General features: G+C 46.1%; 1 protein-coding gene across 4 annotated transcripts in view; it reads right to left on the bottom strand.

The window, feature by feature from the left end:
• Positions 1-1,922: 1,922 nt before the first annotated feature.
• The window catches only part of TECPR2 (tectonin beta-propeller repeat containing 2), a 131,732-nt gene continuing 117,734 nt past the window's right edge, over positions 1,923-15,920 (bottom strand). For all 4 annotated transcript variants that reach the window (XM_068254631.1, XM_068254634.1, XM_068254633.1 and 1 more), the window contains one exon: positions 1,923-7,631. In XM_068254631.1, coding sequence (XP_068110732.1) covers positions 7,483-7,631 — 149 coding nt within the window. In that variant the 3' untranslated portion in view covers positions 1,923-7,482. The remainder of the gene's footprint in view (positions 7,632-15,920) is intronic.

Consider the following 15,920-nt stretch of genomic DNA (forward strand, 5'->3'; position numbering starts at 1 on the left):
CTTGGTAAGAGTACTTGTAAAAGGTACAAACCGGAACAAAGAACATCTATCAAGCCCTAGGCAATGTGACTGTGGGTGCATGTAAGAATGATGTGCAGGTACTCTGCAGGGGAATGAGGAGATTGTAAACAGACAACACCTCTGTATTCAATGTGCACAGCATTCTCAGTGGATTCCCTGCAGCTCTGTGGGGAGTGCATATGTAGAGTATAGTACTACTGTGTAACAAAGTAAACCTGAGACAGATGGAATTAAAGTTTTATACATACTTGGGGCTTCCTCCAGCCACCTTCAGGATAATCAGTCCCTCGTTGTCCTCCTCCACCATCTGGATCTTCTGCTATGAGTCCAGGTACTTGAGCCAGTCGGGCGTAGTGCGCATGCACACACTCCGCCGCCAGGAGCATACTACACCTGTGCAGCACTATTGCGCAGGTGCAGAATGTTCCTGGCTGTGGGAGCGGCATGCGGCCGGACAGCGCTGACTGGCTGAATTACCAGGACTCATAGCAGAAGATCCGGGTGGTGGAGGACAGCGAGGGACTGATTAGCCTGAAGGGGGCTGGAATAAGCCCCAGTTATGTATAAAACTTTACTTTTCATCCGTCTCAGTTACCCTTTAATTTGTAGTCACCAAACCAAATTTTAACAACATATCAAATTATTTGATTTCATCAGCAAAGGGAGTGCATACATTTGCATAAATCAGCATCAATGCAGAATTATTTCCATCTCGTTGACCATCTCTATTAGTGACACAGCTACACATCAGGCTTTATTCTTACAGCATAGATGTTATTTAGTATATATAAGAGATTCCTGTGTACACATCATATATACAGTCACAATCAGATGTGTATATCCGACCTTAAAAATACGGGGACTGCTTTATTGAAGCAGCACAAGTAACTAATTTTGATTGGTTTATTTCATTTCTGTGGGCTAAGCACAGCTATTACTGTATATATACTGTATATATACATTATTTTTAATGACTATTATCTGAGAAATAGAACATTTTATCATATTTTCTATTTTAATTACAGTTACAAATTCATTAGGAGTCGGAGTCGGTGCATTTTTTCCCGACTCCAGGCACCCAAAATTGCCCGACTCCACGACTCCGACTCCGAAGCCCTGTAATCTGCTACACAAAAACGCACCCAAAACCGCTAGGTATGTTTAGAAAACCTCTCTAAACATACCTAGAATCGCTCTGAAATCAGCTTCCAAAACCGCTAGCGTATTGCGGATCTGCTAGCGGTCCTGGGCCTGAGCGACTACAACCACAATCGCACAACCCACAATTGTGTAATAAGTCGCAAGGAAACAGACCGTGATCCTGGCGAGAATCTCTCAGGCCAACGATAGCAATTCAGGAATTCAGGAAAAAACCAAGCACAAGTGGGAAATGAGCACCGCGATTTACATGTCATCGCAGTGCTCATTGTGATCTGCATAACGGCTGCGATCTGTTTACCAAAGCGGAATTCAGCTAGCGGAAAAAGAGCCTTTAAGAAGGACATACGCAAATATCCTCCCCCCCCCCCCTTTTTCGACCAGAGATATCCAATTAATTTTTCCGCTTGATCAAATAATTTGTACTAATATACCATACATGTATAATCAATTTTTCTGAACTTTTTTTTTTAAATAAACGATAAAACCCCGAGAAAACAAAACAAAACCTTCATATTTTACGTTCTGATTTTTCAAACAAATCTGACTGATATATAATCGAAACCAGTCAGGCAAAACTGAATATTTTTCTTGATCAAAAAACAAACATTTTTGATGTCTCTATTCAGATCATTAGGAAAAAAATGGAAATTGATCGCTTTGGTTGAATCGCATAAAGCCACCTTTACAAGATATATTGAAAGAACAATAACAAACCAAAAACAAAACAAATGCTGAGGAAGTAAGAACACAATGCAAAATAACTTTATTATATTACTTAAACAACAATAATAAAATGCTGTTAGAACAGTATAAATGAGTAAAGCTAGACACATTTTCAATAATAAATTAGCACATTCATTTTTTACTAGAACTTTAGAGTTATCTAGAGTAAGTAACAATATACACAGCGACATTAAAAAATAACCTTCAGACTCTTTGTAGTCAATGTGACAAAAGAAAAAAGAACGAACGGAGCTTAAATGAGGCCTCCCCCTCAAAAGTGATAGTTTGGTTACAGATGCCCAGCAACAGTATGATGCTTCCCTCCTCCCCCCAGCGGAAAACACATCACCCTCACCAGAGAACAACCATCTGGACGCTGGAAAAATCAGGAAATAGCGAGGCAGAGGGGGTACATGTGATGACACGAGTGCTGGAGAGGTGGGATCCAAGCTGTGGGCATCTGCCCAAGACAGAATGAGGACTGCTGGGTAACAAAGTGTACCTGCCACCCACACAGACATAACCACCTAGCTCAGGCAAGTATTGATATTCATAGATTATTAATATAATGCCGCTCTCTAGGAACATGCTTTCCTCAATCTATGTTCCTTCATAGGCTTAAATAAATCACCTGTAGAGTACCTATTCAGTAGGCAGGTCATTGGGCACTTACAGTCTGTGCTACGTGCTGCAGCCTTCTATACAGATTCAGCCTGTGCCCACCAGATTACAGCATGAACAGTAGGGATGATGCAATCCAGACTTCAGGTCAGGTGATCAAAATTTCACGACAGGATTTTTAGCAGCAGAAGGCTTATTTCACCTAATCACTGTGCTTTTTTTTTTTTAAAGGACAACTGAAGTGAGTGGAATATGGAGGCTGCCATATTTATTTCCTTTAAACAATACCAGTTGCCTGGCAGCCCTGCTGGTCTATTATTCTGCAGTAGTATATGAATAACACCAGAAACAAGCATGCAGCTAGTCTTGTCAGATCTGACAAAATTGTCAGAAACACCTGATCTGCTGCATGCTTGTTCAGGGTCTATGGCTAAAAGTATTAGAGGCACAGGATCAGCAGGGCAGCCAGGCAACTAGTATTGCTTCAAAGGGAATAAATATGGCAGCCTCCATTACTTTCTTAATTCAGTTGTCCTTTAGGCCATTTCACCACATTTCTACAAGTGTGCCTGGAGAGGCGTTTAAAATAAAGCTTCATAGAGCCTTCTGCCCTTCTCAGTGACCACCTACTACCCACACTGTGTCACCCCCTTCCTGCACATCTGAAGCCACACCCTCCTAGAGAGACCAATAGCCCACGGTTAACAAGGTGTGGCCTCAACTGATAAAGCAATCACTTCCACACCCAAAGATGTAACGGGGAGGGGGGGGGGGGGGTGTTAGTGGTTTAAACTTACTGGGCGTGGCCAGGCAGATATTTAAAAAAAAAAAAAGTGGCCTTAATTTATAGATTCTCTTCCCCTCCAATAGGCATTCATTTCATAATTTACAGTCATCTAATAAATGCATATAGAATGAATACTTGCCTGCGCTGGTGTTACAATGTGCGAGCTTTAGCGATATGCCCTCCATTAAGTCTATTGAGTCCAGCGCATCGCTTAGAAGGGGTCTTGTGCCACAATGACACTGCTGCCATCAAGAGAACTAGGAGAAGCCAATTATTCTGAGATGTGAATGTATGGAATTGGAACAACTCAAGGCAGCTGCTGCTACACTCGATTGGTCCATGTTGACACTGAATAAATTTGCATTAACTCTGAACTATTAGAATCTCACGCCCCTCCCCCCCCCCCCCAGACAGAACCAGTCACGTGCGTTTTAGGGCATATTGGCTGCTTCTGTTGTGAACGACTGACAGGTACACTTAAAGGACCACTATCGCAACAAAATTGTAACATTTACAAGACATGGGTACACATTACATGAAGTGCATTTTTCCCAGTGTAAAATGAGTTATAAATTACTTTACTCCTATGTTGCCATCACCTTCAGTAGGTAGAAAAAAAATGTGACAGGTTTTTGGACTAGTGCATCTCCTCATGGGGGCCTGCATTTCCTTTATTCTTTACAAAACACTCCCTGGAAAGGGACTATAGTAATTTATAGTGCATTTTGCTTCTGAGAGAAAAGTACATTTTTTTTACATATACAGTAACATGCATTTGAAAGTTTGCAATTTTTCACAACAGTGGTCCTTTAAACTGAAGTTGCAGGATTTTGAATGTTTGCAGACTGACGTCGCATGGGATGTGCAGATGCCACAAAGTGTCCATAACTACCTCCAATTATGGGTCTAATCCTACACTTCAGATTGCTTCACTCAATGAGGGTGTTTTAAGTGAACTGAGGCCTTGACTTCCCTGAGCTCCTCCTCCTCCTGAGGCCTCGACTTCCCTGAGCTGCTCCTCCTCCTCCTGAGGCCTCGACTTCCCTGAGCTGCTCCTCCTCCTCCTGAGGCCTCGACTTCCCTGAGCTCCTCCTCCTGAGGCCTCGACTTCCCTGAGCTCCTCCTCCTAAGGCCTCGACTTCCCTGAGCTCCTCCTCCTCCTAAGGCCTCGACTTCCCTGAGCTCCTCCTCCTCCTCCTCAGGCCTCGACTTCCCTGAGCTCCTCCTCCTCAGGCCTCGACTTCCCTGAGCTCCTCCTCCGGCCTCGACTTCCCTGAGCTCCTCCTCCGGCCTCGACTTCCCTGAGCTCCTCCTCCTCCTGAGGCCTCGACTTCTCTGAGCTCCTCCTCCTCCTGAGGCCTCGACTTCTCTGAGCTCCTCCTCCTCCTGAGGCCTCGACTTCTCTGAGCTCCTCCTCCTCCTGAGGCCTCAACTTCTCTGAGCTCCTCCTCCTCCTGAGGCCTCAACTTCTCTGAGCTCCTCCTCTTCCTGAGGCCTCGCTCTCTGAGCTCCTCCTCTTCCTGAGGCCTCGCTCTCTGAGCTCCTCCTCTTCCTGAGGCCTCGCTCTCTGAGCTCCTCCTCTTCCTGAGGCCTCGCTCTCTGAGCTCCTCCTCTTCCTGAGGCCTCGCTCTCTGAGCTCCTCCTCTTCCTGAGGCCTCGCTCTCTGAGCTCCTCCTCTTCCTGAGGCCTCGCTCTCTGAGCTCCTCCTCTTCCTGAGGCCTCGCTCTCTGAGCTCCTCCTCTTCCTGAGGCCTCGCTCTCTGAGCTCCTCCTCTTCCTGAGGCCTCGCTCTCTGAGCTCCTCCTCTTCCTGAGGCCTCGCTCTCTGAGCTCCTCCTCTTCCTGAGGCCTCGCTCTCTGAGCTCCTCCTCTTCCTGAGGCCTCGCTCTCTGAGCTCCTCCTCTTCCTGAGGCCTCGCTCTCTGAGCTCCTCCTCTTCCTGAGGCCTCGCTCTCTGAGCTCCTCCTCTTCCTGAGGCCTCGCTCTCTGAGCTCCTCCTCTTCCTGAGGCCTCGCTCTCTGAGCTCCTCCTCTTCCTGAGGCCTCGCTCTCTGAGCTCCTCCTCTTCCTGAGGCCTCGCTCTCTGAGCTCCTCCTCTTCCTGAGGCCTCGCTCTCTGAGCTCCTCCTCTTCCTGAGGCCTTGCTCTCTGAGCTCCTCCTCTTCCTGAGACCCACAAAACAACGCTAACCTATCAGCTGCCATTGACTGTGCTTTCACTGATTCACTGACATCAGAAAGGAAATGGGCAGAAGGCCAAGTCACAAGCATAGAGACCTCTAAATCCAGTGTGTGTTTGAGACTGGAGAAGATCTCCTGGGTGGAGAGGTCAATGAGATGCTTCTTCCAAAATTACTAGTTATGCTGGGAAGTGGACCTATCAGATGTAGCAGCTGCTATATTTGATTGGTCCATTTCCAAGCGGCATACATTTGCCCAATGTTAGGCCCCGTTTACACTTAATCAGTTGGTGCGCGTTTCTCCATAGCAGTGCATTGTGAAAAGGATTTCAGTTAAACATGTTACGTGTGAAAGGTGTCATAGGAAAACATGGGACTTACTTTGAAAATCAGTTTTCTTTCAGTTATAACTGAGAGCAACTGATTAAGTGTAAAAGGACAAGTGTTGTTGGTGGGGACAGTGCTGGTTTGACCCGGCGGAGAAGGGTGGGGGAGGTCTCTGGATCATAGAAGCTTCCCGCTATTGAGGCAAGTACCAAAACTGGGCACTTTTTTCCCCTACAGGCTTCCATTAGTTAACCAAATATGCATCTGGGCGACTTGTGGCATCTATACTACAGCTGCGGCATCAGAGCACAAACTCTGGAAACCCATACAGGGTTAGTTCAAGGGGGGGGGGGGTTTGGGGGAGAGAAGAAACAAAAAAAGGTTAAATTGATATCACATTCCCTTCCTATGCAAGTAGCTGCGCACTATATTACAGTGCACCCGCCTAACCGAAACAGTTCAGCAGCATTAACATAAATTCACAATCTTCACAGGCTCATTAGCTGAACCCAGCAGGCCTCATCCTGGGTCTTGCCTAAAGGATATCCCGGGGGCCAAGTAACCAATCAGACTGAAGCACGCAGGCAGAGTCTGATTGCCTGTTCTGGAGACAGACTGTATTGAAGTAAGACACGGAGATATGCAAGGCCGAGTACTACCCACCACCACGATCTGTCTACGTACGTAGCCAGGCCAATGCTTAGCGCTAGAGAAAGCTGGGTCCAAAGGAATATACAAAAATGGTACAAACATTGGCCACATAAACGAATGTAGTGCTCGCAGTTCAGAGTTAGCCAACACTGAGCAAGTCTATAAGCCGGAGTTCAGAGGTATCATTTTAGCATCAAAACTATTCAAGTACTATGGTGGACCTCAAGTGATGGGTGACGTCCACTCAGATCCTCCAACTCAGCTTCTGATACAGACCAGAGATCGGAGCAGGAATCCGACCGCTATAAGTTAGAACACTTTCTTTTACAACAGCTTCATGTTCTATATACAACTTTTTCATAAAATAATTAATCTGTGCAGAGCATTCTCCACCACACCAACCAGCAATAAAACCTGGAAGTATCTCACATTAACCAGTAGAGTATTGTACAGTGTTAGCCATCACTAAAAAGCAAGACGTTTGAATCAGGATGATACCAGTTAGCCAATAAAATGGTATCATCCTGACACAAAAATTTCTTGCATTCACATTTACCATTGATTCTTAACACAACAGCAGCTGCGTCATGTTGGTCATATTTGCCTCGACTGTTTAAGGTGCCATTTGAGTCATCTATAAATGTTAGTTACCTAGGGGGGAAAAAAAATACCTTAAAAATATTTGTTCAAAAGTCACAATGACAATCTCATTCTTCTCTCTGTGATCTTACAGATATGATAAGAGTTAGTGTGAGGGTTGGGGTCAGTGTGGTTGCCATAGCGATCTTTGCGTAGAACGACGGATGAAGGTGTGGCAGTATGTGCCGACGGAGGGTTATAATGTTACGACTCATTCTATAGCTGTATATACACAAATGGTGATACTGTAAGGAGAGGCCATCGCGAGTGGAAATGTATGGGACCAGGCGAAGTGCTAATATATGTTACAGTGATGAACGTTAAGGACAACACGGGCTTGTAGCAGCAGATGAACGATATTCTCCCCCCCCCCACGTATCAGATGACCTCCCACTCTTCCTCGAAGTCGGAGTTGATGTGCAGATGGTCGCCCTTGGAGACACCGGGGTGGTGGCTGTACGTCTTGGTAAGGCGCTGGAGGAGACAGCCGGTCTGGCCCACGCCCCAGAGCTCGTCCTGTGGTGTCACTGCAAGGGAAGCCGTGATTGGTCAGTGTCAAGGGATGTGAATATGTTGCTGTAGCCCATCTCAGTTAATGCAATGCCATCCTTCCTGGACTTCCTGAGACCAGACTCCGCCCCCTGCAATCTGCTATGAGCGCAGCTGCCAGGCTCATGCACTCCTCCCTCTGCTCCTCTTCAGCTGCCCCTCTTCACAAGTCCCCTCACTGGCTCCCAGACCATTTAGAATTACAATTACACTGCTCTGCCTGGCATTCAAATCCATCCACTGTACCTCTCCATACATCTCAGATCTCGTCCAGAGATACTCCCCAACCTGCTCTCTCCAACACTCTACGGATGTCCACCTCTTGCATCACTGTTCACTGCAAGGCTTCAGGACTCCTCCAGAGCAGCCCCTCGTCTATAGAACGCCCTCACTGCACCCATCAGGCTTGCACCCACCTTCAACTCATTCAAGCAGGCCTTAAAGCAGTATTGTCACCATAAAATCTAATTTTAACAGCAACTGGTCTGAGTGTATTAAGTGATAAAGATGCTAATCCTGCATTCAAAACTTGTTCTGCTGTTATGGTTTGGAGTGATCACATACTTTAGGAGCACTGGCCCTTTAATAGTCAGTGCCAAACAGTTGCAAACTGGGGGTGGGGGGTCTTTTTATCTAGAACATATTCCGCATCTTCCATTTATTTCCCTGCCTAGCTGCTTATCAAACGTCCTTTGATCACTTGTGTTTACAAGCAAGGCTGAGGTGACTGAGTGATTGGATGTGTAAATAAAAAAAATAAAAAAGACAGTGCTGTTCCTAGTATACACCTCAGTGGGAGTGTCTGAAGACTCTGGGAGGAGGGCAGCTAATGAATACACAAACAACAAGAGAAGGGAGGGGGGAACAAGAGTCAGGGAGGATATGATGTCAGCATTAGCTTGGCAAGATGGCCACTGCCTAGAACAGGATTTTCTGCTTTTCCTTTATAAAGTTCACAGGAATCATTACGTGGATAGCACATCTGTTACGCAAGTAGTAGTAGTATTTATCTACTCATATACAGTATGTGTTTTTTATTTCTAGGTTAGCATGGGTGTTGCTTGTTCTTTAAAGACTTACTTTCCCCCTACTCCCCCCCCCCCCCCCCATGTCTCCCTCTCTCCCACCCTTTAGCCTTTAGATTGCAAGCCTATTTGGCAGGGCCCTTCTCGTGTGCTCTTCTCTATCACCATATGGACTCAGTGACTCGTCTGCTATACTTATCCTTACATTGCAAACCGTGCACCATTGGTTATTGGAGGAGGTAGATGTGGGAAGCCTCAGGACTATCCAAGGTAAGGATCTAACTTCTACTCAAAATTTCACTTCAGGTTAACTTTAAAGTGAACCAGAGAGAGAGAGTTTTATGGAGGTTGCCATATTTCCTTTTAAGCAATACCAGTTGCCTGGCTATCCTGCTGATAATCTGCCTCTAATACTTTTAACCATAGCCCCGAACAAGCATGCAGCAGATCAGGTATTTCTGACATTGTCAGATCTGACAAGATTAGCTACATGCTCGTTCCTGGTGTTAATCAGACACTACTGCAGCCAAATATATTAGCAAGGCTGCCAGGCAACTGGAGTGGTTTAGAAGGAAATAAATATGGCAGCCTACATATTCCTCTCACTTCAGTTGTGCTTTAAGTCTGCACTGCCTATACTGAGGCGAAACCAGTTCAGCTGCTATACACATCAGTGGCCTGATTAATCAAATGTTTTGGGACCAGTAATAAATTTACCATCTTGCGTCACAAAGATTTCCAAAATCTGACAGAAAACTAGCAGGGCCAGTGGGTCCATCAATTCTCAATGACAGACTGACAGCTTCTGCTGCGTTTTGATTGGTCCTTTTCCAAACTGCACAAATTGTACACAAAAACTTTTCATCAATGGAATTTTGCATGTCAATGACCATCCCAACCAACCAATTTCCAAATCTCATCATTGCCCGCCCCACCCCATATTCCTAGTTCTGCTGATTCCTGTTGAACTGGAATTGGCATTGTCACGGACGGTTGCGGGGCCACAGACGCGTCCTGGAACCGCCCGTGAAGAAAAAGCGATCGCACTCGATTCTCTGCATCGATTGCGCTTCAGATCAATAGAATCGGGATGTACTGTGTAGGAGAGTCTGCAGTCTTTTCTCAGCAGAGAGATAGCATCACCCTAACTGCAGGATGGCTCTTTTGATATGCTAATGAGCAGGGACAAACTCTTGAGTTCAGAAAGCTTGTCCCAGCTGATTTCACATTCAGATGTTAATTAAAGGAACCAACAGAGCCTTTCATAACTGGGAGAGCCAGGAAGCTAATCCCAGCAGGGGGCTATTCAAAACCTGCTTCCACTCCAGACTCAACGGCACCGAGCACGGGCCATAAGAAAGCATGGGTGGTAGGATTTCCTGTCGCTATACGAAAACCGTATATCGCACAGCTATGATATTCATATAGTCTTGTTCGGTAAAATCTGGCCATCGGGTTGATATGAAATTTATTGTGATGGCACATCCGGGTATTGAGATATGAATCTTCTCAGGAGCCTGACCCGCTGGCTTAGCCATGTCTGTTGTCATATTAACCACTTGAGGACCTAGGGCTTTCTACCCCTTAAGGACCGGCCACTTTTTTTCCATTCAGACCACTGCAGCTTTCACGGTTTATTGCTCGCTCATACAACCTACCACCTAAATGAATTTTGGCTCCTTTTCTTGTCACTAATAAAGCTTTCTTTTGGTGCTATTTGATTGCTCCTGCGATTTTTACTTTTTATTATATTCATCAAAAAAGACATGAATTTTGGCAAAAAAATGATTTTTTTTAACTTTCTGTGCTGACATTTTTCAAATAAAGTAAAATTTCTGTATACATGCAGCGCGAAAAATGTGGACAAACATGTTTTTGATAAAAAAAACCCCCATTCAGTGTATATTTATTGGTTTGGGTAAAAGTTATAGCGTTTACAAACTATGGTGCAAAAAGTGAATTTTCCCATTTTCAAGCATCTCTGACTTTTCTGCGCACCTGTCATGTTTCATGAGGGGCTAGAATTCCAGGATAGTATAAATACCCCCCAAATGACCCCATTTTGGAAAGAAGACATCCCAAAGTATTCACTGAGAGGCATGGTGAGCTCATAGAAGATATTATTTTTTTGTCACAAGTAAGCGGAAAATGACACTTTGTGAGAAAAAAAAAAATAAAAAAAAAAAAAATTTCCATTTCTTCTAACTTGCGACAAAAAAAAAATGAAATCTGCCACGGACTCACCATGCCCCTCTCTGAATACCTTGAAGGGTCTACTTTCCAAAATGGGATCATTTGTGGGGTGTGTTTACTGTCCTGACATTTTGGGGGGTGCTAAATTGTAAGCACCCCTGTAAAGCCTAAAGGTGCTCATTGGACTTTGGACCCCTTAGCGCAGTTAGGCTGCAAAAAAGTGCCACACATGTGGTATTGCCGTACTCAGGAGAAGTAGTATAATGTGTTTTGGGGTGTATTTTTACACATACCCATGCTGGGTGGGAGAAATATCTCTGTAAATGACAATTTGTTAATTTTTTTTACACACAATTGTCCATTTACAGAGATATTTCTCCCACTCAGCATGGGTATGTGTAAAAATACACCACAAAACACATTATACTACTTCTCCTGAGTACGGCGATACCACATGTGTGACACTTTTTTGCACCCTAACTGCGCTAAAGGGCCCAAAGTCCAATGAGTACCTTTAGGATTTCACAGGTCATTTTGAGAAATTTCGTTTCAAGACTACTCCTCACGGTTTAGGGCCCCTAAAATGCCAGGGCAGTATAGGAACCCCACAAATGACCCCATTTTAGAAAGAAGACACCCCAAGGTATTCCGTTAGGAGTATGGTGAGTTCATAGAAGATTTTATTTTTTGTCACAAGTTAGCGGAAAATGACACTTTGTGAAAAAACACAATTAAAATCAATTTCCGCTAACTTTTGACAAAAAATAAAATCTTCTATGAACTCACCTTACTCCTAACGGAATACCTTGGGGTGTCTTCTTTCTAAAATGGGGTCATTTGTGGGGTTCCTATACTGCCCTGGCATTTTAGGGGCCCTAAACCGTGAGGAGTAGTCTTGAAACAAAAATGACCTGTGAAATCCTAAAGGTACTCATTGGACTTTGGGCCCTTTAGCGCAGTTAGGGTGCAAAAAAGTGCCACACATGTGGTATCGCCATACTCGGGAGAAGTAGTACAATGTGTTTTGGGGTGTATTTTTACACATACCCATGCTGGGTGGGAGAAATACCTCTGTAAATGGACAATTGTGTGTAAAAAAATCAAAAGATTGTCATTTACAGAGGTATTTCTCCCACCCAGCATGGGTATGTGTAAAAATACACCCCAAAACACGTACTACTTCTCCCGAGTACGGCGATACCACATGTGTGGCACTTTTTTGCACCCTAACTGCACTAAGGGGCCCAAAGTCCAATGAGTACCTTTAGGATTTCACAGGTCATTTTTGTTTCAAGACTACTCCTCACGGTTTAGGGCCCCTAAAATGCCAGGGCAGTATAGGAACCCCACTAATGACCCCATTTTAGAAAGAAGACACCCCAAGGTATTCCGTTAGGAGTATGGTGAGTTCATAGAAGTTTTTATTTTTTTGTCACAAGTTAGCGGAAATTGATTTTAATAGTTTTTTTTTTTACAAAGTGTCATTTTCTGCTAACTTGTGACAAAAAATAAAATCTTCTATGAACTCACCATACTCCGTACGGAATACCTTTGGGTGTCTTCTTTCTAGAATAGGGTCATTTGTGGGGTTCCTATACTGCCCTGGCATTTTAGGGGCCCTAAACCGTGAGGAGTAGTCTTGAAACCAAATGTCGCAAAATGACCTGTGAAATCCTAAAGGTACTCATTGGACTTTGGGCCCCTTAGCGTACTTAGGGTGTAAAAAAGTGCCACACATGTGGTACCGCTGTACTCAGGAGAAGTAGTATAATGCGTTTTGGGGTGTATTTTTACACATACCCATGCTAAGTGGGAGAAATATCTCTGTAAATGACAATTGTTTGATTTTTTTACACACAATTGTCCATTTACATAGAAATTTCTCCCACCCAGCATGGGTATGTGTAAAAATACACCCCAAAACACATTATACTACTTTTCCTGAGTACGGCGGTACCACATGTGACACTTTTTTGCAGCCTAGGTGCGCTAAGGGGCCCAACGTCCTATTCACAGGTCATTTTGAAGCATTTGTTTTCTAGACTACTCCTCGCGGTTTAGGGCCCCTAAAATGCCAGGGCAGTATAGGAACCCCACAAGTGACCCCATTTTAGAAAGAAGACACCCCAAGGTATTCCGTTAGGTGTATGGCGAGTTCATAGAAGATTTTATTTTTTGTCACAAGTTAGTGAAAAATGACACTTTGTGAAAAAAAACCAATAAAAATTAATTTCCGCTAACTTTTGACAAAAAATAAAATCTTCTATGAACTCGTCATACACCTAACAGAATACCTTGGGGTGTCTTTTTTCTAAAATGGGGTCACTTGTGGGGTTCCTATACCGCCCTGGCATTTTACAGGCCCAAAACCGTGAGTAGTCTGGAAACCAAATGTCTCAAAATGACTGTTCAGGGGTATAAGCATCTGCAAATTTTGATGACAGGTGGTCTATGAGGGGGCGAATTTTGTGGAACCGGTCATAAGCAGGGTGGCCTTTTAGATGACAGGTTGTATTGGGCCTGATCTGATGGATAGGAGTGCTAGGGGGGTGACAGGAGGTGATTGATGGGTGTCTCAGGGGGTGGTTAGAGGGGAAAATAGATGCAATCAATGCACTGGGGAGGTGATCGGAAGGGGGTCTGAGGGTTTGGCCGAGTGATCAGGAGCCCACACGGGGCAAATTGGGGCCTGATCTGATGGGTAGGTGTGCTAGGGGGTGACAGGAGGTGATTGATGGGTGTCTCAAGGTGTGATTAGAGGGGGAAATAGATGCAAGCAATGCACTGGCGAGGTGATCAGGGCTGGGGTCTGAGGGCATTCTGAGGGTGTGGGCGGGTGATTAAGTGCCCTAGGGGCAGATAGGGGTCTAATCTGATAGGTAGCAGTGACAGGGGGTGATTGATGGGTAATTAGTGGGTGTTTAGGGTAGAGAATAGATGGAAACACTGCGCTTGGGTGGTGATCTGATGTCGGATCTGCGGGCGATCTATTGGTGTGGGTGGGTGATCAGTTTGCCCGCAAGGGGCAGGTTAGGGGCTGATTGTTGGGTGGCAGTGACAGGGGGTGATTGATGGGTGATAGGTGATTGGCAGGTGATTGACAGGTGATCAGTGGGTTATTACAGGGAAGGACAGATGTAATTAATGCACTGGCGAATTGATAAGGGGGGGGGGGGTCTGAGGGCAATCTGAGCGTGTGGGCGGGTGATTGGGTGCCCGCAAGGGGCAGATTAGGGTCTGATCTGATAGGTAACAGTGACAGGTGGTGATAGGGGGTGATTGATGGGTAATTAGTGGGTGTTTAGAGAAGATAACAGATGTAAACGATACATTTGGGAGGTAATCTGACGGCGGGTTTGCGGGCGATCTAATGGTGTGGGTGGGTGATCAGATTGCCCGCAAGGGGCAGGTTAGGGGCTGATTGTTGGGTGGCAGTGACAGGGGGTGATTGATGGGTGATAGGTGATTGGCAGGTGATTGACAGGTGATCAGTGGGTTATTACAGGGAAGAACAGATGTAATTAATGCACTGGTGAATTGATAAGGGGGGGGTCAGAGGGCAATCTGAGCGTGTGGGCGGGTGATTGGGTGCCCGCAAGGGGCAGATTAGGGTCTGATCTGATAGGTAAAAGTGACAGGTGGTGATAGGGGGTGATTGATGGGTGATTGATGGGTAATTAGTGGGTGTTTAGATGAGAGAATAGATGTAAACAATGGATTTGGGAGGTGATCTGATGTCGGATCTGTGGGCGATCTATTGGTGTGGGGGGGTGATCAGATTGCCCGCAAGGGGCAGGTTAGGGGCTGATTGATGGGTGGCAGTGACAGGGGGTGATTGACGGGTGATTGACGGGTGATTGACAGGTGATCAGGGGGATAGATGCATACAGTAAACAGGGGGGGGGGGGGGGGGGGGGGGGTCAGAGGGCAATCTGAGCGTGTGGGCGGGTGATTGGGTGCCCGCAAGGGGCAGATTAGGGTCTGATCTGATAGGTAAAAGTGACAGGTGGTGATAGGGGGTGATTGATGGGTGATTGATGGGTAATTAGTGGGTGTTTAGATGAGAGAATAGATGTAAACAATGGATTTGGGAGGTGATCTGATGTCGGATCTGTGGGCGATCTATTGGTGTGGGGGGGTGATCAGATTGCCCGCAAGGGGCAGGTTAGGGGCTGATTGATGGGTGGCAGTGACAGGGGGTGATTGACGGGTGATTGACGGGTGATTGACAGGTGATCAGGGGGATAGATGCATACAGTAAACAGGGGGGGGGGGGGGGTCTGGGGGGGGGGGGGGGGGGTCTGGGGAGAATCTGAGGGGTGGGGGGTGATCAGGAGGGGGCAGGGAGCAGGGGGGGGGGGGATAAAAAAAAATAGCATTGACAGATAGTGACAGGGAGTGATTGATGGGTGATTAGGGGGGTGATTGGGTGCAAACAGGGGTCTGGGGGGGGGGGTCTGATGGGTGCTGTGGGCGATCTGGGGCAGGGGGGGGAGAAATCAGTGTGCTTGGGTGCAGACTAGGGTGGCTGCAGCCTGCCCTGGTGGTCCCTCGGACACTGGGACCACCAGGGCAGGAGGCAGCCTGTATAATACACTTTGTAAACATTACAAAGTGTATTATACACTTTGTATGCGGCGATCGCGGGGTTAACATCCCGCCGGCGCTTCCGTATAGCCGGCGGGATGTTGCGGCGAGCGAGCGGTGACAGGCGCCGGCGGAGGATCGCGTCACTGATGACGCGATCGCTCCGCCCATGCCCTTAAATGGACCGCCGCCTCTGTGGGTGAGCCGGTCCTTAAGGGCTCCACTTCCCGGCCGCCTCTGTGCGTTAGGCGGTCGGGAAGTGGTTAATCTGTATTTTCCAACAAGTATGAATCTCTTACCCCCCTAAATATAACGTGTATGGTTCAGGAGTTACAGCAATTCATAAGTTTAGCCTTAAAATCTCTCAGAGGGAATGAACTGTCATTTGTTGGTAACTCAGAGGGGGCCGGCATTGCCACACCCCCCAAACCAGCTTCATCAAAAGCACATGGCCAGCAGGCG

This window comes from Hyperolius riggenbachi, chromosome 9 (assembly GCF_040937935.1).
Source record: "Hyperolius riggenbachi isolate aHypRig1 chromosome 9, aHypRig1.pri, whole genome shotgun sequence".
Taxonomy (NCBI): domain Eukaryota; kingdom Metazoa; phylum Chordata; class Amphibia; order Anura; family Hyperoliidae; genus Hyperolius; species Hyperolius riggenbachi.